Here is a 27,580-nt window from a genome sequence, read left to right as displayed (position 1 = left end):
CTACCTAACAGCAAATCTAAACAGCAATAATATATCACGACCACATTGGGCTTAATCCAAGAATTCAAGGCTTGAGTAACATTCAAAAAAATCAAGCAGTGCAATCCACCACATAAACTAATCACTGTAATTCACTATATTAACAGAATAAAGAATAAAAACCACTTCAGCACTTAACTAGGTAGAGAAAAAGATTTGACAAAATTCAATACCCAGTCATGAAAAATATTCTTAGTAAATGAGGAATAGAAGTGAATTTCATTACCTTAATCTAAAAAAGGTATTTACCCAAAAAAACCTATAGCAAGTATCATATTTAATGGAAAAACATTAAAATTATTCCCTGGTAACATGAATGAGAGAGGGATACCTGTTATCACTCCTATTCAAGACTGTATTGGAAGTCCTAGCTAGCAAAACAAGACAAGAAAAAAAAGGTTGAAGGGTCAGAAGGGAAGAAATAAAACTCTCATCTGTGGGTGACAGGTTTGTTTGTTCATGTATAAAGTTGAAGAGGCTCACTGACTACTTTTAATAAGTGAATTTAGGAAGATAAATGAGTACAATCTACAAAATCAACTTATTTCTACATATTAGCAACAGACAACTAGAAAACAAGAAAAAATTTAATGTAATCACTTACAGTAGCATCAAAATACATCAAATATCTAGAAATCAATTAAAGATATATAATACCATTAGGCTGAAAACTATAATTTTAATATAATTTTATGTTTTAATGGAGAGATATATAAGATTTGTGAATTGTAAGACTTAACATTGTAAAAATGATAATTCTCCCCCAAATTGTCCTATAGATTACAATCCTAGCAGGTTTTGGAGAAGAGTGGACAAGGTGAGTCCAAAATTTATGTGGAACTGCAAACAGCCAAAACTAACCAAGATAATCTTGAACCAAGAATAACAAAGCTGGAAACGTATACTACCAGATATCAAGACTTTTTATAAAACTATAGTAATGAAGGCAGTGAGGTATTAGGAAAGAAAAGACAAACAGACCAATGAAATAGACCTGAGTGTAGAAACTGATTCACATGTCCAAATAGACCAAAAATAGAACTGGGAGCCCAAAATCTAACCTTCCCAAGACTTCCACCCTTTCGTATTTCATTCATGACATACATGACTGCAGAGCAATGACAAAGAACGCTCTTTTCAGCGAATGATGCTGGGCCAAACCTGATTGTGTGCAGGAGGAATGAAGTTATTTCTAATGTGCAGGTTCTCAAAAACTGTACTTCCCACTCTATTTTATGAGAAAGGTACTGGAGGATTAGCTACAATTCAGGGTGTATACTGAGCCAGAGGAAGACAGAAATTCAGGGAAGTCCAGGGCAGAAATACAGCACAGGAAGTCCCTAGAGCCACAGCTACCCAGACTAGAGAACGAATCCAGCCCAAGGGGAGTAGAGGGGACTCCAGGAAAACACAAGATGCAATCCCATGGATTTCAGCATAAGAAAAATATTATCGATGGGCCTGAGCAGAAATATTAAAGCATTAGGAAAGATTAACTATAATTATAAAGAAACCTAGCATACAATTGTTAAGGTTCACAACAACAACAACAACAAATTATGAAAGCCATTCTGATGATGATGATCCCTACCCATGAACATTTTCAGTCATAATAATGTAAACCCTGACTATTTAACCAAAAACATGATACAATTATGTTGGGAACATGAGAGTAGAGATAGAGAACTATGTACTCATCTACCATTGTGAGAAGTCAAGAAATAATGTTGAAGTCAAAAACTAACAAAAAATAGCAGAATAAGTATATTATTCAGAAACATAGAGGTAATTATAAAGAAAAACAGCCAGAATTAAGAATAAATCCTTCTGGAAATGAGACTAGAAGACATAAAAAGTAGGAAACTACTCTTTTGAAACAAAATTTTTAGTATTTTTTTCTCTATATTCCTATGTTACCTAAATATTAAAATTTTGAAAAATGTCATGGATCTCCCCACATGATAGCTGAAATATTTTTAGATGGACTACAAAAACACATGATGATTAGAGGTTACTATGAATGAATAACCCATGGATTCTTTAATTAAAAAAAAAAAAATTTACATCTAACCTCTCAGCTATAACTCTTACCTCCATAAAGACTGACAAATCTTCAAACCAGTTTTCTCGCCCAGGCTCTAACCCATCATCTTTTACTACCTGGAGATCCCATGATTGCTTTAAGGGTACAAATTTTCTAATACTCATATTCATATTTTATTATTAAAAAAAAACTGAGCTACCCCTCAATATTTCCATATTCCTGTCAACAGCATCATTCTCCCAGTTACCTAAATTCTGAGACTCCTTCTCACAGGCATGCCTGACAAGTCAACAAATTTTGTCAACTACTTTATGATTAGCATGAAACAGATCTTATCATTTATGCCCTAATTTCCTATAGTTTCTTCAGTGTTCTCCTAGCCTTAAGTCATTCCTCATACTACATACAATAACCAGATTAAGACCTTTGTCTAGAATGTTCTCCCCATACTTCTCTGCTGTTGAAGACCATATATTCTCTCCTTTGCTTTTTTTTATTGCACTTATCATACCATGATAATTATGTATTTGTCTGTCTCTCTCCCTATTACAGCAGGAGATAAGATCCATGAGATCAGGAGCTGTTGTTTTGTTCACTGCAGTATCCCCAATACTTAGGTAAGTGCACAGGTTGAAGGCTCAGTTAAAGATTTTTTAATTTAAAAAGGTCATTAATTCATAATTCAACAAACACATATTAAGCACTGACATAATGGAGATACTGTGGATAAAGCAATGAATAACTAATACAGTTAGAGCAGAAAAGGAGAAGGGAGAGATGCTAAGGAGGATCTCTAAATCCGGACTTGATAAATCAGAGGTTTTCTGAACAGGTAAAGTGATATCTAAGTTCAGACTTGAGGGAGGAATAGAAAATAGGTAATTAAATATAGGAAAGAAAACAGCATGAAATATGACCAGGGAATGCAAGGGCGGGATGTGGGCAAGGAGTTGGGGGAGGGGATGAATAGCCATTCAAAACTCTGTAAAAAGTTTCATATGATTCGAGGGTAGAACAAGAAAAGAAAGTGAGGCCAAGGAGATAAGCAAAAGCCAAATTATAAAGTACTTTGGAAGTCACATCAGGTGTTTTGACTTTGTATATCATATTTAGCGATTCTTTTCCCTAAAACTTAACAGGAATCATTGAAAGGTTTTCAGAAGAATGGCACTATCAGATCTTCATGTCAGATGGAGCTTCTGAATGCAATATGAAGAATGAATTGAAGAGAATAAGACAAGAAGCAGAGAGATGAGATGAAATGACATTTACCTGATTTAGAGATGAAGCAAGGGAGTATTTATGGAGACAAAGTCATGGGACTTGCTGGCTAATTAGATGTGTGAGGTAAACAATGGGAAGAGTCTAGGATGATGCTCAGGGTTCTGGCTTAGAAGCCAGGTAGACAGTGGTACTTTCACAGAGATAAAGCACATAGAAGGAAGGGCCGGTTTGATAGGATGATTGAGATTATAAGATGAATTAGAAGTGCTGGTAAGACTTCCAAGCAAACAATGTTAGTAAGTGGATTGATAGCTCAGGATAAAGACGTAAATTTGAAAATCATTAACATATAGATGATAACTGAAGCCATGAGAATGAATGAAATCATCCATGCAGGCTTTACATAGAAGAGAATGCACAGTATTCCCTGGGAAACTCCATGATTTTATTTTATTTTATTTATTTTTTTTTAAAGATTTTATTTATTTATTTGAGAGAGAGAGAATGAGAGAGAACACATGAGAGGGGATAGGGTCAGAGGGCAAAGCAGACTCCCTGCCGAGCAGGGAGCCCGATGTGGGACTCGATCCAGGGACTCCAGGATCATGACCTGAGCCGAAGGCAGTCGCTTAACCAACTGAGCCACCCAGGCGCCCGGAAACTCCATGATTTTAAAAGATGGATAGAGAAAAAGAAACCTAAGAAGGGGAATGAGAAAAAACAAGAAAGGAAGAAAACCAAGAGTACAGTGTCAGAGATAAAAGAGTATTTCAAAAGCTAGGGGTAGTCACAGTGCCTAATGCTAAAGCAGATCAAGTAGTGCAATTTAAGGACTGAAATTTGTCCATCCAATTTAATAGGGATCATCAGCAATCTCGATGAGAGCCATAAATGGCTGAGCAGGAACAAAAGTGGTATTTCAGAGATATAAAAACTAAGAGATAAGGTAGATATTAAATACACACAATTCCAATAAGTTTGACTGTAAAAGGAAGAGAAAGAAAACAAATCTTAAAAAGGATACAGAGTAAAATGAATACTTTTTTTAAGATAGGGGAGTTGGTGTATATTTAAAAGCTTTGGGGAAGAAGCCATTTAGAGAGAAGTCGACAGTGAAATGTAGTTAACATAATCCATTGAGTGAGATCTCTGAGAAGGTAGGAGGGAATGCATTTGGGGAGCACAGATGTTGGAATTAGCTTTAGGCCATAAGAAGATGTTTACATTCAGTTCAGAGGGGTAATAAAAAAGCTACTCCCTTATTCAAAATCCTCTAAACATTTCTCATTTGCAAAGTTAAACACAAATGCTTTAGTTTGTTCAACTACATGAGTATTCAAATAAATGCAAATTTACAATGAAATACCATTTCTATATATTGAGTTACCAACAAGAAAAAGTACTGATAATACTCAATGGCAATGAAGGTAAGCTAAAACTGGAATGCACATAACTTATACACAGACTTTTAAATTGGTGCAACCCTTTGGCAATCAATTTGCCAGTATGTATCAGAAATCATATATACTCACGCTAATGGTATTTCTGGGAATCTAGTCATGAAACAATGTAAAATATAGGAAAGAACTTATATATATAAAGATACCGGAGTACTCCCTATAATAGTGAAAAATTGGGAATAACACTATGGAAATAGTCAAGTAAATCATATGCTAGCATAACACACAGTTGTTGGAGCAATATAAATTAATTATAAAATCATAGCACATAAATTATATAAAACATGGATAACATGTATATAATATAATGGTATGTATACATCTTAAAGTATGTATATATATGTATATATACTATGATCATCAAAAGATGATCAAAGATACTATCAAAAGATGCATTAAAACACTGAAAGAATAGGGGCACCTGGGTGGCTCAGTCAGTTGGGCATCTGCCCTCAGCTCTGGTCATGATCCCAGGGTCCTGGGATCGAGCCCTGCATCAAGCTCCCTGCTCAGTGCGGAATCTGCTTCTCCCTCTCCCTTCCTCCCACTCATGCTCTCTCTAATAAATAAAATATTTTTTTAAAATATTGAAAGAATATTTAAAAATGCTAAAATACTATTGTAATTGCATTATAAAAAAGGAATGATGAGAAATTTTTTCTTTTGTCTGTCTATCCCAAATTTCTTTCTTTTATAAATATAGCAAATAATAACATGTTTAAAATTGTAAAGATTGACATTTAAGGAAACCCGTTACAACATTCTCAACTCCCACTACTTCCCATGAAAATCCTGATATCCAAACAACTTATCTTCTCATTCCTTGCCCATTCCCATTATAAGAGCTTTGTTAACACTATTCTCCCTAATTGGAATGTCCTCGCCCTCCCATCTGCTTTTCTAAATCCCACTCAATCTGCAAAGTCCAGCATATGTCCTGTATCTTTTCCAAAGATTTCCCCAACCCTCCTAGCCACAGGAAAATCACCCTTCTGAACACCTATAGCACGTGTCTGTACTATTCATTTGACCCCTTGTACATCTTTCCTACATCACCCAGAATAATGCTTTTAGGTAGTACAGGACAACATGTCATCTATATCCTCTGCCCAGGTAGCCAATTTTTCTATCTAGAAAAAAGGAATATAGTATCTTCCATGGAACTCTGTGCTTTAGCTTGTCTATTTCTCAATCATAAAAACATTAATATAAGACTATACTAGAAGTAACCTTCTGAGGTTAGGAAGAAGTAAATGTTATTAGAATGTCTAGAATGAAGAGTAATTTTATGGGTTATATAACTAAATACTGAAATATTTTACAAACTTTTAACATGCAATGTCTTTAGAGTGCGCATATTTTTAAAATTTAACTTCATCTTTTTTTTTTTTTAAAGAATTTATTTATTTATTTATTTATTTGACAGAGAGATAGAGAGACAGCAAAAGTAGGCAGAGTGGCAGGCAGAGGGAGAGGGAGAAGCAGACTTCCCGTGGAGCAGGGAGCCTGATGCGGGGCTTGATCCCAGGACCCTGGGATCATGACCTGAGCCGAAGGCAGCCGCTTAGCCGACTGAGCCACCCAGGCGCCCCAAAATTTAACTTCATCTTAAAAGTTTCTTCTAACATATTTAAAAATATTCACTCTTGGTTACTACAAAAAAGACAAGGAATATTAAGTGCTAGCAGGGATGTGGAGAAAAGGGAACCCTCGTGCACTGTTGGTAGGAATGTAAATTGGTACAGCTGCTACGGAAAACAGTGTGGGGGTTTCTCAAGAAATTAAAAGTAGAACTCTCATTTGATCCAGCAATCCCACTTCTGAGTACATATCCAAAGGAAATGAAATTACTGCCTTGAAGAGGTGTCTACAACACCGTGTCATAGTAATATTATTCACAATAGCCAAGACATGGAAACAACCTAAGTGTCCATCAACAGATGAATGGTTAAAGAAATATTATCAGCCATAAAAAGGAAGGAAATCCTGCCATTTATAACAACATGGATGAACGCTGAGGCATTATGCTAAGTGAAATAAGTCAGAGGAGAAAAGTACAAATACTATATGATCTTACTTACATGTGGAATCTAAAAAAGCTGAACTCATAGAAACAAAGAGAAGACTCATGGTGGCCAGGGGTGGGGGTGGATGGAGAGGTGAGGTCAAAGGGTATAAACTTCCAGTCATAAGATGAATAAGTTCTGGGTACCTAATGTACAGCATAGTGAATGTAGATAACAATACTGTATTGTATACTTGAAAGTTGCTAAGAGAGATCTTTTTTTTTTTTTTTTTTAAGATTTTTATTTATTTGACAGAGAGAGACACAGCAAGAGAGGGAACACAAGCAGGGGGAGTGGGAGAGGGAGAAGCAGGCTCCCGGCGGAGCAGGGAGCCGGATGTGGGGCTCGATCCCAGGACCCTGGGATCATGACCTGAGCCGAAGGCAGACGCTTAACGACTGAGCCACCCAGGCGCCCCAACTACGAGAGATCTTAACTATTCTCACCACCACAACAAAAAAATGGCAATTGTGTGAAGTGATGGCCGTGTTACCTAACCTTATTGCGGTTATCATTTTGCAACGTATATGTGTATCAAATCATCATCACATTGTAGACCTCCAACTTACACATTATATGTCAATTATAACTCAGTAAAGCTGGGAAAAAATCATTCTAAAAAAAAAGGCTGACTTTTTAAAGAGAGTAAAGTTTCTTTTTTTTTTTTTTAAGGATTTTATTTATTTATTTGAGAGAGAGAGAATGAGAGAGAGCACGAGAGGGAAGAGGGCAGAGGGAGAAGCAGACCCCCTGCCGAGCAGGGAGCCTGATGCGGGACTCGATCCAGGGACTCCAGGATCATGACCTGAGCCAAAGGCAGTCGCTTAACCAACTGAGCCACCCAGGCGCCCGAGAGTAAAGTTTCTTATCTTTTGAGAGAAGAATTAGCAAATACAAGGAAAAAATCCAGGATCAAATAGAACATTTAAATCCATTTCGCTGATTTTTAAATATTTATTTTTTAGTTAAAAAAAAAGTGAATATTCTGTAAGATATGTAATTAATATTCAAAGACTATCAAAAACACCCATAGCCTCTGAGCATCCTATAATATAATAATTAAAAGGAAGAAATAGTGGTTCAACGATGAAGTTTCTTTTGAGTTGAGGATAAAAGAAAAAGCAAGAGACCAGAAAGTGTCAAAGATGACGGCATGAAAGAGATAAGAAGCAGAAATGTGAGTTCTTCATATATTGAAGGAAGAAAGCTGGGAAAGACACCCTTAACAGCAAAATCATAATTCAATTAGGTTAAAAAGATTTCGGACATGTTTTACACATCTGACCAAAAAAGGACATTTCAATGATCTTACTGTTTGAAGATTTTTTTTTTTTAAGATTTTATTTATTTATTTGACAGAGAGAGAGAGACAGCCAGAGAGGGAACACAAGCAGGGGGAGTGGGAGAGGGAGAAGCAGGCTTTCTGCCGAGCAGGGAGCCCGATGCGGGGCTCCATCCCAGGACCCTGGGACCATGACCTGAGCCGAAGGCAGACGCTTAACGACTGAGCCACCCAGGCGCCCCTGATCTTACTGTTTGGGCTAATAGTCTTATAGTTGGTAGATTACCCTTCACCCTACTCCAGATTTCTTTTCTAATCTAATGAAAAGACAAGGACTTATCAAATATGCTGATAGTATATATATAAATATCTAGCTATTCACCCTATCATAACCAGGTTTTACAAATTCCATCTCTATCATATAGTTTTAATTACAGGCAGAAATCACTGCTGAATTCTGTTTAATGCATTTTTGTTTACCTGCCCTAATTTGCCATTTTAAAGCTAAGGCAGTTTCAAGGAATCAATAAATTAGAAATTTATAATTCACATATTTTACAGAATTCAAATAAGACTGCCACATAATGATGCAGGCATAGGATATTTGTTATATAAGACAGAATTATTAATTTCTATGATTGCTTCATATCTAAATTAATTGCTTCAACCTATTCAAGGTGGAACCTAGTTAAGATCCAAAAATCTAATGCTAGTTCTAGGTCTCAAAATTCAACCCTCCAAAAAGAATTACAATACCAGTAGCTTGAATACCTTATTAAAAGACTGTGACATGGTTAAGGAATAAAAACATTTATATCCACAGGAACCTCAAAAATAGAAAGCTCTTTGTCTATTTTTTTTTACTGGATGATCAAAATAACTTCTCCAAATGGACTATCTGGCAATTTATACTGCCAATCTGGTTCAATGAGGCTGTGGAAAAGCACAGTTGGAAGAATTATTTTTGCCTATATATATATATATATATATATATATTTTTTTTTTTTTTTTTTTTTGGTCAACGATCTCCTCAACAAAAAGAGCTGATTAGCACATATATGACATATGTATGTCAAAATATAATTTAAATCAACACCTTTCCTTTACTTAAAAACCCGGATTTATACTGCAATAGTCAGAATGACATTATGGTTTTCAAAACATTAATATAAAAGTTGTCTCTGCTATTTTCCTAGAGTTGCCCAATGCCCTGTCCTTTATTCTGAAATCCTATTAGTGAGACAGTAGTCAAATAGTACCTCAATTCTTATGTTGAAGATAAAGACAGGGGAAAGACAACTGATGTCTTGGTATAATCAAAAATAGCAAAAACCGTCAGGTGACATGAGGATAAAGGGAAAAACAGTTCAAACTTTTGGAGAAGTAACCTCCTAAATAATTTTAACACTTCCTGTCTGTGCAAGCTAAAAGGAAGATAAAACCCTCAAAAGATCTGGGTTAAAATGACATAAGATTTGGTGGGGGCGGGCGGGGAGGGGTAGATGGGATTTAGCTTTTTTGACATATTCTTTTCATTTGAAAACAATGTCATAAACTTTAATAAAAGAAGGAAAATGTAAAACTACCCAATATATCAGTGAATAAGGAGCAACGGATCTGACTAGTTCAGCTTTAAAAATCTGCATTACCAGTGTCTCTACAGCCAGGTAAAGATCCGGTAAATACAATTACTACAGTTGTTCAAATCTGTGACTGAACTTAGGTACAGAAAACAATTAAACTACTGTTTAAGTCACCATAATTTGCTACTCAATTGATCTGTAAAATATTTGGGTTTATAGACCATATTGAGAATGATTTGACAAAGAAAAGAGGAGGATAAAATCCACCTACTACCGATTCTCAGTAAGACCACTCAAATTTCCGATAGGGAACTATTATTATTAGTTATTCCACTTTCTTTATCTTTGGGGCTTTTTGAAGCAAACTGTCTTACCCAATTACACACTTTGAAAAATTTCAAATGATAAAACATCTTTACAAGGAAACGATTTAAAAATCACCAAAAAGCAAAAGGACAAGATGTTCAAGACTTCAGACAGTATCTAAGAAAGAATACAGTCAGGGAATGGCTTCATCAAGGTGGGCAAAGTTCAGAATGGCAGAATTCCTTCCCTGTTGTCATGACTATGTTAAAACTACTGGCGGTTTGGTGACTGTCACCGTGTCCAGTGGTAAAACAGAAGGGAAATGCCTGGTGCAGAACGCTGAATGGCCCAAGAAAACCTAAGTGGCGACCAGAGCCTAAAGGCACATGCAGGTACGCATCTTTTGTACTGGATGTGATACACTTACATGGCCCCTGTTGAATCTCTTGGGGACCAACAGTAAAGCAAGTTTAGAACTTCAAATCTTGAGACATCTAGAGCAAGATGCTGATCCAAGTTGGCTCCAAGTATCTTCTGTTTTCCTGGCTCACCTGAAGAGGAAAAAACACTACAGAGGATGTGGGCACGGAATTTCTTGATGTAGGTTCTTCTAGAGCAACTGTCTGAAAGTTCTGGCCCAATCCTTTATGAAGTCTGGACATGAGACACTCGAGGGACTCGCGAAAAACAAAACTCAAATGAGAAGGTGGAGTGAGGCATCTCAACGGGGGAATATGAGAGCAAAAGATAACCGTCGTAGGCAAATCAGCATTTCTAATCTGTAAGCGGGAGGAGGCAGAGAAAGGAGAGAAAAAATATGCACAGACGTTTCTCCCTCCACTCCCTCACCCTAACTGCTACTAAAAATTCCTGAAGTACCTAAACTTTTTGACCACAATTAGGGAGTGAATAAACAGGGTTATTTGGAAAGGTAAGCATTTTGTCAAGTCTCCCTCCCCGGGCTATGTGACATTAGTAAGCAGCAGGGAGGCCTCTCAGATAATACTTTTTTCTAAGAACAGATTCTGGTGCAATACAGCTTGAAGCAATAAAGAAAGAGAAATATAAACTCAATTTCTGCAAAAATGGAAGTCACAGGACAATATACCATATTGACAAAGTTTATTTAATTCTGTTTTTCAAAAGGGGAGGGACAGCTTTCATATAATAAGAAATCAGGACAAAAAGTAGTTTCTATATAATAGAAAATATTTTTAAACTAAGCAACACAACTGCATGCTTCGTCCCCTTGGGAAATATTATCCCCTGGAAAGATAATCTTTAAAAAAAAAACTAAGATTAGCAGAAGCAAATCTGATGTACATTACCACACAAAAACATAAAAATGTAGTCCATATTAATTTAAGTTCATTTTTAATTAACTTTTTTCCTAAAACATTTTACTAAATAGTATATTATTATTCTCCAGCATTCATGCAATAGCCTAGGACATAAAACAGTTTTCTTTCCAAATATTTTCCATTTTAACCAGTTTACTTGAACTATGTCTGGTAAAAATACCAGAATTTTCTGACAAATAAGATTGGAGAACCAATTAGATCCTTACCTGACGTGGCTGCTCATTCATTCTTTGTGGGTCTGATTTCACTTTATTACTAGGATGATTTGTGACTTTGGTTACTGGTTGTTTGAAAATCGATGCAGTTTGTCTAATTGGCAATGTTGTATTCAAGTCTGGTTTACCCTGTGGATATAAGCATGTTTTCATTAGTAAATATTACATATAAATATAATTTGATGAATTAATTCATTATCCATTACTTTTAAGTTTTTACTTAAATTCCAGTTAGTTAACATACGGTGTAATATTAGTTTCAGGTGTACAATATAGTGATTCAACACTTCCATACATCACCCAGTGCTCATCACAAGTGCCCTCCTTGATCCCCATAACCTATTTCCCCCATCCCCCCACCGATTTCTCCTCTGGTAACCATCAGTTCTCTATAATTGAGAGTCTGTTTCTTGGTTTGTCTCTTTTTTTTTTTCCCTTTGCTTGTTTTTTTTTTTTTTTTAAGTTTATTTACTTATTTAAGTAATCTCTACAACCAGTGTGGGGCTCAAACTCAGGACTGAGATCGAGTCACATGCTCCTCTGACTGAGCCAGCCAAGCACCCCTGCTCTGTTTCTTAAATTCCACATATGAGTGAAATCATATGGATGGAGCTAGAGATTATTATGCTAAGCAAAATAAGTCAGTCAGAGAAAGACAAATATCATTATCCATTACTTTAAATCAGATTATTACAAACTTCTCAATCTCAGCATTGTAAATACTCTAAAGCACATCTTTAGCACATCATTATGAGAGACATACGTGAAGTTTTCTCATTTAAAAGCTTTCCGTGTACTTTAAAATGTAAGAAAATTATCTACATGAAATTCATAATTAATTTGATTAGCATGATACTCGGGACTGTTAAATGAACAAATGTATTTATGGGTAACACAAAAAGAGTTTTCAGAACAACAATCAGGATAGCAATCATCTCAACACTGGAGAATGGAGGAAAATAATGGCACACTTGGCCATTAAAATGTTAACAAACTGGTCAGCTATTAGGAGGCCAGGCTTAAATTTCACTCCCATATAAAAAGACAATTAGAAATGAAAGTTCTAATTCTAGCAAACAGAACTCAATTTAGCAAACTTATCTAATTTTAATCAACCCGTAAATAAAATCTAAGGTGTGTTCTATGAAGTCAAAATGTGGCAGAGTTGCTGTTAAGTTCATTTGCAATGAATGCTCTAACAGCCATGGGGGGTGGACAGGCAGAGGGGGCAAGGAAGGAAAAAAAAAGAAAAAGAACAAAACGTGATTTAATCATTGTGTATTCTGATTCTGGCAAAAAAATACATATATATAAAAGGTCATCTGTATCTGAAAACAATATACATCTGATATTTTTGATTACTTGATAAATCTACAGGATATTCAATGAACTTTTGTCAACTATCCTCAGATAAAAACTGCTATCAACTTCCAGACTCCAAAACAATGGTTCTCAAATTTCAGCACACATCAGAACCACCCAGAGGGTTTATTAAAACACAGATTCCTGGGCCTCCCTCCTAGAGATTCTGATTCAGTAGAGATGAGGTGGGGCCTGGGAACTTGCATTTCTATCAAGGTCTCAGGTGATGCTGATGCTGCTGATCCAGGGACCACTTGGAGAACCACTACTCTAAAACAAAGATTGCAAATTGGTGGCAGGAGAACCAAGTTTAATCCACAGATGTATTTTGTTCAGTTTTTAGTGTCTAATAAAATGAATGAACATCCACAAATCTGGAGATTGCACATAAAATCCAGATTCTAGCTTCTCTTAAAAATTCAAAGATCTAGGGACGCCTGGGTGGCTCAGTCGGTTAAGCGTCTGCCTTCGGCTCAGGTCATGATCCCAGGGTCCTGGGATCAAGTCCCGCATCGGGCTCCCTGCTCCGCGGGGAGCCTGCTTCTCCCTCTGCCTCTCTCTCTCTCTCTCTCTGTCTCTCATGAATAAATAAGTAAAATCTTAAAAAAAAAAAAATTCAAAGATCTAGAAATCCTGGACTTGATTTGGCCACAACAGGCCATAATTAATTAGTAATGGCTGCTAACAAGAGGTGTCAAGGGTTCTCTTTTAGCAAAATTCCTCAACAACTCATGTTTGCATTACCTGTCTGAGCCCTAGGTGTTGAGTTTGTGACCTCTTCTTAAAGAATGTTACCAATGTCTAGAAAAGTAAGCATCAGAATAATTAAACCGAAAATTAGCACAATTATGGTATTACTTGGATCCTCTACTAAATGTCTCCATCACCATCCTCTCCACACACCCCCTTCCCCCCATCCCTTCTTCTCTGTATGTATTGGGCATGCTTGTCGTTCCTCTATCTCAGTTTCTTCCAATGTATGTGCTTACCTTTAGGAGATACAGTCATTTTTTTTATTATTATTATTATTTTTTTTTTTTTAGTAATCTCTACACCCAACATGGGGCTCAAACTCACAACCCTGAGATGAATCGCCTGCTCTTCCGACTGAGTTGGCCAGGCGCCCCAAGATATATTCATCTTAATTAAGACTAACAATATCTCTTAGGTGTTTAGCTTCCTTATTTTTATAGATTTTCAAAAAATTATTTAGAAGTGAGCAAATTTGACTGGCAGGCTGCAAAATAACCACTCAGAATGCCATCTTTAAAAGTGTGAAGGCTGGGGGTGCCTGGGTGGCTCAGTCGCTAAGCGTCTGCCTTTGGCTCAGGTCATGGTCCCAGGGTCCTGGGATCGAGTCCCACATCGGGCTCCCTGCTCGGCGGGAAGCCTGCTTCTCCCTCTCCCACTCCCCCTGCTTGTGTTCCTGCTCTCACTCTCTCTCTCTCTGTCAAATAAATAAATAAAATCTTAAAAATAAATAAATAAATAAATAAATAATAAAAAAAATAAAAGTGTGAAGGCTGGGAATGTGTTTTTAAAAGTTCTCCTGGATGGGGCACCTAGCTGGCTCAGTCAGTTAAGCATCCAACTCTTGATTTCGGCTCAGGTCATCATCTCAGGGTCCTGGGACTGAGCCCCACATGGGGAAGTCTGCTTCTCTGCTTCTCTCCCTTTGCCCCTCCCCCCACTCATGTGTGCACACACAGGTGTGTGCTCTCTCTCTTAAATGAATAAATGAATTAAAAAAAAAAAGCTCTCCTGGTAATTCTGTGATGCAAAGGTCTGCATACCTCTGATTTATGATATCTAGAGAATTCTGAGGCCCTGAGTGAAGCTACCCAAACTCTAAAATAGTGAATATTCAATCCTAAAGCTTACAGAGAACTTTTCCTGTCATTGGTTATAATTAGAATATATCACTAAATAATACCTTGTTTGGTTTTTAATGTTTTCATTCCTTATTAAAGAACAATATACTCTGGGGCACCTGGGTGGCCCAGTCGTTAAGCGTCTGCCTTTGGCTCAGGTCATGATCCCGGGGTCCTGGGATCGAGCCCCACATGGGGCTCCCTGCTCAATGGGGAGTCTGCTTCTCCCTCTCCCTCTGCTGCTCTCTCTGTCCAATAAATAAATAAAATCTTAAAAAAAAAAAGAACAATATACTCTGCTGGTATTAGAACAAGACGGCATCAGGGGACACAGTATATTGCAACTATTGGTATGAGCAAGCAGTGGTGACTCTTAAGATTCTCGTTGTTACAAAGGATGACTAGAGGGGCTATTCTAAATGAATCCTGAATCCAAAAAGACTGGAAGGAAGTATGAAACATAGAAAATTATTGGAGCTACAATGGTAAGATTGTTATTTTTTTTTTTCATTAACTTATGTTTTTGGTGCACTAAATAAAAATTAGAAGAAAAAGCTGGCTTTTTCTTCCACTGTCTGATACACAATTCCACTGTCTGATAAAGAGTGCATTCCTCAATGGAATGGAGTAAGAGATTACTCAAGAGGATGCTGTGTTACTTTTCTCTTGATCTTGATTTTTTATTATGTTTTCTCCTTTTAACTGGCTTGAAAGCTCTGAAGACAAATTTTTTACTAATTAATTTTGTATTCCAAAACAGTGGCATGTGATCTGAAAAACTGGACTAACTGGTTTTCTCAGAAACTGTCACAGAAACACTAAATTTTATTACCACTCTCACCTGAGGAGTGCCAAAGAGTCACTGTTCATGTCCAGTTGTGTGTCAGAATCCTTCTAAATAACTACCAACCCGCCATAAACTTAGGAGTTATAAAGCAAACACTTTTTTAATGGGACAAAATTAAAGCTATTCTTATAGTTGGTTTTTTTTTTAAGATTTTATTTATTTATTTGACAGAGAGAGACACAGCACGAGAGGGAACACAAGCAGGGGGAGTGGGAGAGGGGAGAAGCAGGCTTCCTGCTGAGCAGGGAGCCCGAAGATGATGATGATGATGATGCAGGGCTCGATCCCAGGACCCTGGGATGATGACCTGAGCCAAAGGCAGACGCTTAACGACTGAGCCACCCAGGCGCCCCAAAGCTATTCTTATAGTTCTAATCTTCCCTTTCAGTATAAGAAAAAGTAAAACAGAAGTTTCTCATATCACAAAGTTAAAATAGCAAATATGCACATTCTAGTATTAGAAAGAAAAGTTTCCAACCTTGATAAATCTCGGTATATAGGGCAGCCCTCAAATCAAAATTTAATGTATTTTATATTAATGTGTATATTAGGCTGGAAGTACTCAAATAACTCAAATAATTTTTGAGACTCTATTCTATCCCCTGAGGGAGGAATACAAAAATAAATCTTTAAATTTTTTTAAAAAGTTTACTTCATCTCTTTCCAATACATATCTGAGGTGGATCTTTGTACACTCAGAAAGAATATGCAATAAAAATTAATTTTTAAAAACAGAGAATCAGTGACAGGGGAAAACAAAATTCCTTTTGAAAAGATTAATAGTGATCAATACTAGTACTGAGCATCAAAAGTGGACCTGAAATTGTTAGGAGTCTGGGTGAAAAGAGAAACATTAAATCATATAGATACCAGGTCAGAAAGGAGGAAACATACCAATTAATAAGGAAAACAAAGCTGTCCTGGTATTAAATCTAGAAAAAAATTAAAGTCACTAACATCAAACAAATACTAAGCAAATTTCAAATGCTTTTTCTTTTTCAGTGACCTTCCTTAAAAGCCAAGAACATAATACTTAAAGGAAACTTGGAGACGGTGATTCTTAAAGGAACTAAACACCAGTGTGGTCTAATTTTAATGTAGCCTTTCAGTTGACCTAACTTGACTAAGGCTAGAAAAGAGGATAATTAAAGTGGTGGATGAAGAGCATGTGTCATAAACCAGTGATTTTCAACATTTCTACATTCCTACTGGCTAAAAAATATCGGAAAATACCTCACTTAAATTTCAAAGCTAACATCAAGACTATTTCAAACTTTAATGTAATTGCAAAGAATGCACTTACTACAGTATTTTAAATATTGACACTTTGATAATAAACGTACCATTTTAAGATGTATCTAACACAATCTAAATATACCTACCAACCACTTACACATGAATAAACTCTTCAATAGTTACATTTTATTTCACTCCTTTTTCTCTTTGAATAATTCCATTCCCAAAGTTATTTCTTATTTTAAACTTGAAAACTTTTCACTGATCATTTATGCATCATGAGATTATTTTTTTAAACTTTTTCTGATCATAAAGTACTTAGTGATTTTTTTAAAAAAATAAATTTCTGGTTTACTACATCAGTAGTATATAACTGCCCCAAAACAGTAAACTACACATTAATAAGTGAAATAAAATTAAGTATATTAAAGAAGAGATTTTTTTTTTATTTAAAATTAATTTCATGGGCTTGGATGAGTATTACTAGCTGCTGCTAGAATGCGCCAACATTTAGTACCAATTCTGTTCCTATTCTTCATTTTTTAAAGATGGAACGCCAAGAGGGGCGCCTGGGTGGCTCAGTCGTTAGGCGTCTGCCTTCGGCTCAGGTCATGATCCCGGGGTCCTGGGATCGAGCCCCACATCGGGCTCCCTGCTCTGCGGGAGGCCTGCTTCTCCCTCTCCCACTCCCCCTGCTTGCGTTCCCTCTCTTGCTGTGTCTCTCTCTGTCAAATAAATAAAATAAAAAATAAAAATAAATTAAAAAAAAAAAAAAAAGATGGAACGCCAAGAAAACTTGTTCGCATAAATGAGTAAATAGAATGAGTTTTATTGTCCACCTTTGAACTTCTTTTGAGTTATATGTCAAAATACTGCATAGTGAACCATCAAAAATTTTTGATAATCAATGTCTACATTAAGTTCTCCATAAATTTCCGACAAAGAATTATACTGGCAGAAAGACAAGTTACCAAGTCATTCATTTTCTTGGCATCCAACACCAGTATTTCAAATTATTCCTTTACTAGAGATCAAACATTTTGCACCATGGTAATATGGCAGACAAGTAAAAAGTGTGCTCTTCTATAAAATGAGAGAAGGTAGACAACGAAAGGGCAACGGGAAAAAAAGAGCCTGTAACTCCATCTCAGGTGCATGCTCAGATCAACTGCAGGAAAGAGTATACACAGAAGGATACAGGAGCACTCTTTCAAAACCATCCCTGTTGTGTATACCATGTAAGCCTTCACACAGCATAGTTTGAACAGCAGGAATTTAATTTTTTATTCTAATATCACTTTTCCCAGCCTGGCTTTGAATTAAAGCTGAATGACAGTTCGGAATTGTACATATTCTTTGACAAGAGCCAAAAGGACTCATTTTTATCTTTAATCCTTCAAATTTTGTACTTTATATTTTAAAAATTAGTCATGTTTAATTTTTTAAAAATATTTAAAAAGAGAGAGAGCGCACGTGAGCAGGGGGAGGGACAGAGGGAAAAGCAGACTCCCCACTGATCAGGGAGCCAGATGCAGGGCTTGACCCCAGGACCCTGGGATCATGACCTGAGCTGAAGGCAGATGCTTAACCAACTGAGCCACCAGGCACTCCAAGCCATGTTTGTTTTGAGGTAAAATGCTGCTCTACCTATCCAAAATGCTCAAATAAAACTGATACTTCCAAGTATCACTCAAGTATCATTTTAATTCTATGGCTTTCCATATCACCCCCAAGAGATATTCATGCCCCAGTTTGAAAAGCAAAGACTTTATTTTTCTAAGGTCACTTTTCTCATCTGTAAATGAGAATAACAATAACCACTCATACGATTCTTACGAAGATCAAACAAGATAATGCATGTATGATGCAGCTTTCATTCAGTCACTGAGCAAATCCTGAACAAATCTGCCTACTATGTGCAGGCACATGCTGGGTATGTGGTCGTCATCAAAACAAGAAAGTCCCTGCCTCAAAGCTTACATTCTGGGGGATGGAGGGAAGACAACAATTAACAAAATAGGCATGTATTTTATAGTCATGTTGGCATGTAAATTCTGAATAGCTATTTCTAAATATTATCAGCATTAACATGTTTTTGACCATGCTACTGAAATTTAGGAACTTAAACCTATTAAGCTTTTCCAGGAGGAAAGCTATCCCCTGGTTCACAAAGAGTGGAACCTGAGTGGTATCTTTAGGCCGAACCAGTATTATCGTCAAAAAAAATAATTTCAGGGCGCCTGGGTGGCTCAGTCGGTTGAGCGACTGCCTTCGACTCAGGTCATGATCCCAGGGTCCTGGGATCGAGTCCCACATTGGGCTCCCTGCTCTGCGGGAAGCCTGCTTCTCCCTCTCCCACTCCCCCTGCTTGTGTTCCCTCTCTCGCTGTGTCTCTCTCTGTCAAATAAATAAATAAAATCTTAAAAAAAATAAATAAAAATAATTTCAGATTTGTTCCAGAATATGTACAGTAGCCTACGGTTAATGCCTTTTCACAAAATCAAAAACCAACAATGCAAAGCACTTTACAATCTTTCAGATTTTTTTAAAATTGAGATATAATTCACATACCATAAAATTCACCATTTTTAAGCATACAATTCTGTTTTTTTAGTATATTCATAAAGTTGTGGAAACTCCGTAGCTTTTGCAAAAAGTAAAGAATATCTGGGACCTATGATTTTGTACTGAAAATCCACTTAGTGTAAAATCCCAAGTGAGGAACAAGATTTTTTTTTTTAAGACCATTGGGATATTTTTTAAAAATAGGTGGACAACACTTTGAGCTCATTAAAAAGCACTTGTAGTTAATTGAAGAGGTGGAACATTGAAATTCAACACTAAAAACAAGTTTTGAAGAGTTCTACTTGAAAAATAACTTCTTGCAGCTTTAGTGAATAGCAGGTCATTAAAGGACTTAAGGCAAAAGATGGGAATGAGTTTCAACCCAACACTTACGAGCAGCTCCACTCAAACTAAGGCAGCTATTGTGTGAAACTCGTTGTCTCCTTTACATCTGGGCTGATACTAGCTGTGTACACATCCTTGGGAGAATTGTGGCAATAGTCACACAAATTATTTTCTGCAGGGCTTAATTCTCTTGTTGACCTACAGTCTACAATGACAGGGAACTTCCTTTGCTATATTCCCAGTCTGCAATAATGCCTAATTAGAGAATGTGCTAAAAAAATTTCTGTGGGATAAATGGATGCATAAAATGTCTATTATATATAAAATCTTGTTATGCAGACCTTACCCTTCAATATTCTCATTTTCTGCTTTAAACTTATAGGTGCTAAATAGGTGGAAAATACAATTCAATGCAGTCTACAATATCCATCTCAATTTTATTATGTAAAGAATAGAGTCTCATCTGTATTATCTGCCTTGAGATTATCAGTGTAAGAGAAATAGCCCCAAGACTTACTCCAACTATTACTACTTAACATATACCTATAGGTATCTGGCCAGTGTCTTCCTCTGAGTCACAGAGACAGCCCACAGTCAGGACCATCTTTCAATTGTGTCCTCTGCTCTAACATTTATCAAAATTAGTATCACTGCACATCACATTCCTATCTCAGTAGTAACCAAATAGTCAAGTCCCTCTGATCATACATTATCACCCACCACTCATCCCCAGTCTGCACATCCACTCATCTACCCCACTGTTCAGTGGCTTTCAAACTTTTCTGACCCGTCCCACCCCCAATCCTTATACTGTGCGCTCCTGAATGACCGACTAGGCTTTCCTACGTCCTCAGTATTTTCTCTAAACATTCTCTCCAGCTCCCACACTTACTGACTTGGCCATCCCTTGAAGATACTATCTCCCCTCAGGTTCTCTCAAATGAAACTTTTCTCTTTCCCTCCCTCCCCCCACTCCTTTCTCCCTTTTTCCTTCTCACTCTCAACTGCATATCCAAGGGCCAAGAGGTGGTATAGGTTTTATCCTTTCTCCCATTTTTCTCAAATAATTTCTCCATTTTTGATCCTTTAAAAACACCAGTTCTTTGAAGCTCGTATCTGGCTATCCTACCTCTTCCTCTCCTCCCTTTCTCCTTCCTTCGCTAGACTTTAGTTTCCATTTCAGTCTTTCTCTCCATCCCAGCTCTTATCCTCATTCTGGGAGACCTCAATATCCATGTGGATAACTCACCCAACATCCCGGGTCCTTTGATCTATTCCTCTGCCCACCCTCATTCACCTAACATTATAGCCACAGGCTCATCAACACGAGTAACTACGCCATCTCCAGTATCTCAATCAAGCATCCAACTCTCCAATGCCTACTTCCTGTCCTTGCAGCTCACTTTCTCAGAACTGCCCTCTGCATTTCTTTCACCCCAGCAGTATCTCCTATCCATTGACTGTCCTATTTTCTCACTCAGCCTTAACCACTTTCACATTCTACCCTACCCAGTACAGGTTCTATGGTCCATCATCATCATGCTGCAAATGTGCTTAACCTTCTTGACCTCTGTGCTTTCTCCACTTGTGCTACAGACCCCATTCTTCTTAAACTTTTCAGTCTTCTAAATTGGGAGATTAACCAAATGAGCATCTCTTTCATCTACCATCTAGTGATTCTCTTCTCTATCCAAACAAAATTTACTGAAAGATTTGTCCATGCTAATTTCCTCTCTCATTCATTTTCAACCCCGTCCAATCTGGCTTTTGTTGCCACTGAAAATCAAGGTTATTAATTAGCTTCATGTTGCCAATTTCAATGGAAGTTTCTCAGTCTTCCTCCACTCAACCCTTCAATGGCATCAATATAACTGACCACTCTTCTTTTTGAAGCATTCTCTCTCCCATGTCTCTCCTTCTTACTAGCCATTCTTTCTCAACCCACTTTGTGGATTCCTTCTACTCTAACCAAGTTCTAATTATTGGATTTTCTCAGATGTTGGTTCTGGATCCTGATGTCTGGGTAATCTCCTTTAGTCCCATTACTTAGAATACTACCTATGCGCTGATGACTTTCCAGCGGAGACCTCTCAATTACCATACTAACTGCATACAGGACATTTCCATTTAGATGTTTAATAAGCAACACAAACTCTGCATGTTCAAAATTTATTTTATCCATCCATATAAACTCTCCTAAGGTGACCTCAGTAAATGGTAACCCAATCCACCCACTCATCTAAAAACTAAGGTCTCACACTTGAGTCTTTTCTATCATCTTCCCCACCCAATCATTAACAAATCCTATAAATTCTACATTCAAAACAGATCTAGAAACTGCCCACTTCTCTCCACCACCACCGTATCCAGGCCATCATCATTTATCAGCAGACTACTATAATAGCTACTTGCTGTTCACTTCCACATTTGTCTATTTCATTTCAAATTAACAGAAACTGAACAGTGGCCCACACTTAAGGGAGATGCCAATAATCGCTTATTAAGACTTCAAGGCCTACAAACGCTAACTTATCATCTGTGATCTGCTTACTCCCTCTCTCCACCCCCAACTATATTCACTAGAGATACCAGAAGACACTCCATTCAACAAATGCTTAATACACTGATGAAGAGGACACCAGCAACTTTGGAAAAGATTTTAGTTACTTTCTCTATATGTCAGGATTGTTGGTAGAAAGAATGAGGTCACTGTTTTCAGTGTGGATGGAAAGATTCTAGGAAGAATCCAAGGGGCAGTTCTTACCACATAGTGTGCTCTATCAGGAGCTGGTAATCAGAATTGATCCTACCACAGAGCTCATTAGTACTGGTTAACTGACCATGTCCCAAGGACACAATTAAGTCAGCCCACTAAGGTACTACTTCAATAACTTATCTGTTCAACAAAGGTCTAATTTGAGCTACAGCAAGTGAGTTGGTCCCTCAAATCTTTTGCCAAGGCCTTGCTTCCTTTCCTGCTTCTAAAACAGTCGTTATTAGTTTTCTTAGCTACATTTTACTTTGAGAATTTGATAAAGATAACAGACTCTCTCCTCAGAAAAATGCGTAACAGAAAATACTGCACTCAGTTCAAAGATTCCTGGAGGGCCTCCTGAAGAATGTACTCTCAGGTTGGACACCTGCCTGACTTCTCTATTGACCTCTTTCATCCACTGAAGGAAAAAATAACAATAATGATAATGTTCCTTGGTCATGCATTCTCTTCTAAATATTGTCCTCTCTCCTCCACCTCTCATTCAAGCTCTATAAGAGTAGTCTAACCATTTTTATGGGGAGAGGGGTAAAAATGCACATATATGTACATGTTTGTAAATGCACAGAAGCTCTGGAAGGACATACAAAAAAAACCAATTAATAATAATTTCTTCTCAGGAAGAAGACGGCACATGAGAGGCTGGAGAGGGAGGGAGACTTTTTTATTGAGTATCCTTTCACCCTGTGTACAAATTACCTAATCAAATAATAACAAATCAAAATTTTAAAACTTTTAAATGAGCAGCCACATTTTGCTTCTAATTTCTCATTTCCCAGAAACTTTCTAGCATTTTAAGACTGACTTCTGGTCCCTCAAAATTGGTTATAAAAGGTCATCAGATGCCTTCTAATTTGGAAATCCAATGGATACTACAAAGTCTTTATACTCCTTGATCTCATCATGTCATTTAACAAAAATTTTCTTTCCTAGGCTTTTAGAACACCACATTTTCTTAATTCTCCTACTACCTTTCTGGAAGTTCCTTCTTACTCTCCACAAGACTAATTTATTCATTTATTCACTACCAACAGTGTGGCAAGATACTTTTCTCCTATTTGGCCCTCTGTTAGGCGATCCTAAAAGTTATGACAATCTACAATGACAGGAGTTCTCAAAGCGTGACCTCAGAGTTCCTAGGCATGCACCAGGTCCTTTCAGAATTCCAAGAAACAAAATTTCTAACTTGGTCTTCTTCACCCCCTCCCCAAACTTGTTCTTCCTCCCCTATTCTTTATTGACCTTCACCCCAAGTGACTCAAGCCAAAACTGCAGCAGGCATGAACAGCTCTCTTTACAATCATCAGTACTTATACTTACTGATTTCTCTTGATTGGATCTCACACCTTTCCATATCTCCGGCTATAGCGTTAGTTGCCATAATTACTTTTCTAGTCAACAGCCCAACCACTTCCCTACTTCCAGTTTCACCTTTTCCCAAATCCATTCTCTACACTGCACCCACTCTATATCTAATACCCAATCTGATTCCCACTATCACCACCTGTTCACTTAAGTTTCTCAAACTTCAGATACTGCCCCCAAGATATAATAGCTCTCTACAAGAATTTTTATTATTTTGTTGAGGATAATTAAAACAAGCACATTCTACATCACTTGGTTATATACCTAGGACACAGCCATATAGAACCCAAGGCTGTGTTTATAAAATCACAATAGCATACTACCATAAACCAAAGTAATTCATGAGAAATGAATAATGGGAGACTTATACAACTGATTCCATTCAAGACAACATGATGCTCTTTATTTCCAAATGTATCAAATCTGTGTGAATAGAGAAATGTGATGAAAGAACCGAGTCTTTCCAAGGTTATCAGCAGCACTGACAAGCCAATCTAAAAAAATAACTTGTTCCATACCAATTCATATTGTGAGCATTTTATAAAATACATATGTCACATTAATGTTAGAGAACTTGGATATTATTAGTTTTTAGCTTTAATTTATACACATTTCAGTGTTAAGAACTAGAAACATAAGAAATTCAGTTTAATGTTTACACATCTGAAACACTGAAACAAAAGGAATTGCTAACAACAAAACCAAACTACGGGAGTTCCCAAAACATATTTTGCACCCAGAATCACTGTACTCTTTTTTATCCAATCCTAGTTTTTCCAATTACATTTTTAAAGAAACTTACCTTTTTAAGAACTTAGCTTCCTTTTTAAAATGTTGACGGTCATATCTCTGAAACCTTAAAACATCTCCCCTCTTTAAAAGATCAAAGCCTGGATGAATGCCTAAATACCTAGCTTTCAAAGCAAAGGTTTTGTTGTCTTATTTACATATTGAGAGGCATAGCTCTCAATATCACCACATAACTATTACTTCTCCCGTTGAGTAAGCTTTTAGAAAGCTGCTCATCACTTCAAGTTCTATACTGACGACTCCCAAATCTTTGTCTAGTCTTTTTCCATCAACCTAATGGAGTATCTTCAGCAACCTACTTGATAGATACACTTTATCAGCTAGAAAGACGGAGGTAGCAACTGGAAATAATTATCACAGTATGATCAAGAACGGAACAGATTTTCAGAGTAAGGTTAAGACTGAGACTGAGACAAGCAGGAATAGGTACTGCAAAACAGCAAATATTAATCAAAAGACAATGCCCATTCCACTGCACCCTCTCATCCTAAAATAACTGCCACTTCGCAAAGATCTTCAAAAGATATTTTTTCAACGATACCTTATGTATTATGCACCCAGTAAACTCACTTTTGATATGAAACATATTTAAGATCTCAGTTTATAATCAGTCATTATAAACTACAATTTAACCTGTTTCAAAATTTATTTTAATTACATTTCAAATTTTTTCAAGGGTTTTTAAAAACCTCAAAAACAACACAATAATGCACTTCAGCCAAGTTTATAACTATATAGCAAAACTAGCTAACATTCCTATTTACCTATTTATATCTCCCAGTGTTCTCCATACTGTATTATTTTTTAAAAAGATACAATACAGAATTAGCCACAAATACATTACATTTTCTGCTTTTATAGAGATATTCAATGTTGGCATTACTCCAAAAGACAGCCTATTTTTTATTTTAAAGGATTTTATTTATTTATTTGACAGAGAAAGAGACAAGAGGGAACACAAGCCGGGGGTATGGGAGAGGGAGAATCAGGCTTCCCGCGGAGCAGGGAGCCCGATGCGGGGCTCGATCCCAGGACCCTGGGATCATGACCTGAGCCGAAGGCAGACGCTTAGCCGACTGAGCCACCCAGGCGCCCCAAGAGAGCTTATTTTTAGAACTGCAAAACTCCATTTTTGTGACTGCTTAATTAAAATAAAATCAGGTGCAAAAATAAGACTATGCCCACCCCCCAAATTCAGAGAGGAACTTCAGAAAACAATGACAATGAAAGGCACTTTCAAAATAATGTATGGTATATTAATTTATTCAATATTTATGACCACTATGAACTTCTGGAATGAGGTGGATATTAACTCAAACATGAAGCAAACATTTACTAAGTACCTACCATGTGCTAGGCTTTGGACTACCTATACCAAAAAAAAAAAAAAAAAAAAAACATAGTCCTTGCCCTCATGGAGCGCACAGTCTAGTTGAAGCAGATGATCACAAATACAATGGCAAAGCACCAGGGAGACATTATGGAAGGAGGGACTGGTTCTGCCTGGAGAATGCAGGGGCAGGCTTCACAGAGGTGGAGACAATGGAGCTGGGCCTTGGATGAGTAGGAGTTCACCAGATGGAGGGGAAGGGGGGAAGCGCATTCCAAGCAGAGGAAACAGCACATGAGCAAGCAGAATCTTGAAAGCACATGCCATGGTGCAGGATGATGAGCAGTCCAGCGCAGCTAGAGCATAAAGGTGCACACAAACTAAAGAGACGAATTAGTTTTTGGTTTTTAGTGAATCATAACTATCAGGAACATATCTTCATATTATATTTAGTGTAGTTTAACTGTGATTCTGAGAACAACAGGGCAGCTTGAAAGCATTCCACTCACTTTATAAATACTTGACCCCTTTTGATAGGTATCCAGCATTGTGGTAAGTTTTTTTTAAAAGGCAGTTTAAGAAAACTAAATCTTAATTTTGCTCTGTATATTTAAGAAGCAAAATCAACCTAAAATAAGGGTTTTCTTAAGCTGAATCACAGAGCTATACACACTGCAGGTCCTCACTTTCTTTTGAGTTCCCTCTACCACCACTGTCTTTTACCCTTAACGCCTTCATAGCTATCAACCCAAAGTAATCCCACTGTTAAGCAATAGAGAAAGCAATTTCAGTCTTCCGTTCCCATTCCATCTATAAACAAGGTACTTGACAATGTCCCTATGGTAAATGGATGCATGGGAACCAATGCAACAGATGAAGAAACAATGTACTCTGACCCGCATACCAATTTTTGGAAATTAAACTATTATTAACAAACTGTTAAGCTGAATTCTGAATAAAGAGAGATATGAAGCAGAGACTCATATCCTTCAGGAAAAGTAAAAAGATACAAAGTAAGAGATCTTAGGTCAAAAAATTTCCATGTACACTGGCCACCAAGCAACACTGTTCACCAAGGAAGCTTGGTGCTTAAGAAGGTGCAGCGGGGAAAGGAAAGGAACTCACATGGGTCAAATACTTTATTAGATGTTTTCATATAAATTCCTATTTACTCCTTGCAATAATGCGCAAGGAAAGAGGTCACTACCCTAGTTTTACAAATGAGAGATCTGAGGCCATCAGAGGTTAAAAAGAGTTACCCATGACTGCCTGAGCTAGTAAGTGGCAGAGCCAATACATCAAACCACGCCGGCCTGGTTCCAAAGCCCATCCCATCCTACACACTGCCTCAGGGTTCCTAAAAGGAACATAGTACCCCCACGCAGCATGCGAGGTTGTATCAAGGTCATATATACCCTGGAAAGAAAAGCCCTTACTTTTCCCTCCCCTGTGTTCACACAGTCAGTGTGAAATGACAGTGGGGGCAATACACATAG

The 27,580-nt window shown here is 37.2% G+C and overlaps 1 protein-coding gene across 1 annotated transcript in view; it reads right to left on the bottom strand.

The window, feature by feature from the left end:
- MBD2 (methyl-CpG binding domain protein 2) overlaps positions 1–27,580 on the bottom strand; it is a 66,917-nt gene that overhangs the window by 21,637 nt on the left and 17,700 nt on the right. Inside the window, exon 3 of the mRNA XM_045886689.3 lies at positions 11,572–11,709. Coding sequence (XP_045742645.1) covers positions 11,572–11,709 — 138 coding nt within the window. The remainder of the gene's footprint in view (positions 1–11,571; positions 11,710–27,580) is intronic.

Source organism: Mirounga angustirostris, unplaced genomic scaffold (genome assembly GCF_029215605.1).
Source record: "Mirounga angustirostris isolate CCGP_5_RB_7025 unplaced genomic scaffold, mMirAng1.0.hap1 SCAF_14, whole genome shotgun sequence".
Classification (NCBI taxonomy): Eukaryota; Metazoa; Chordata; class Mammalia; order Carnivora; family Phocidae; genus Mirounga; species Mirounga angustirostris.
The sequence above is the reverse complement of the archived record's forward strand: the minus strand, read 5'-3'. Positions and strand labels throughout refer to the sequence as shown.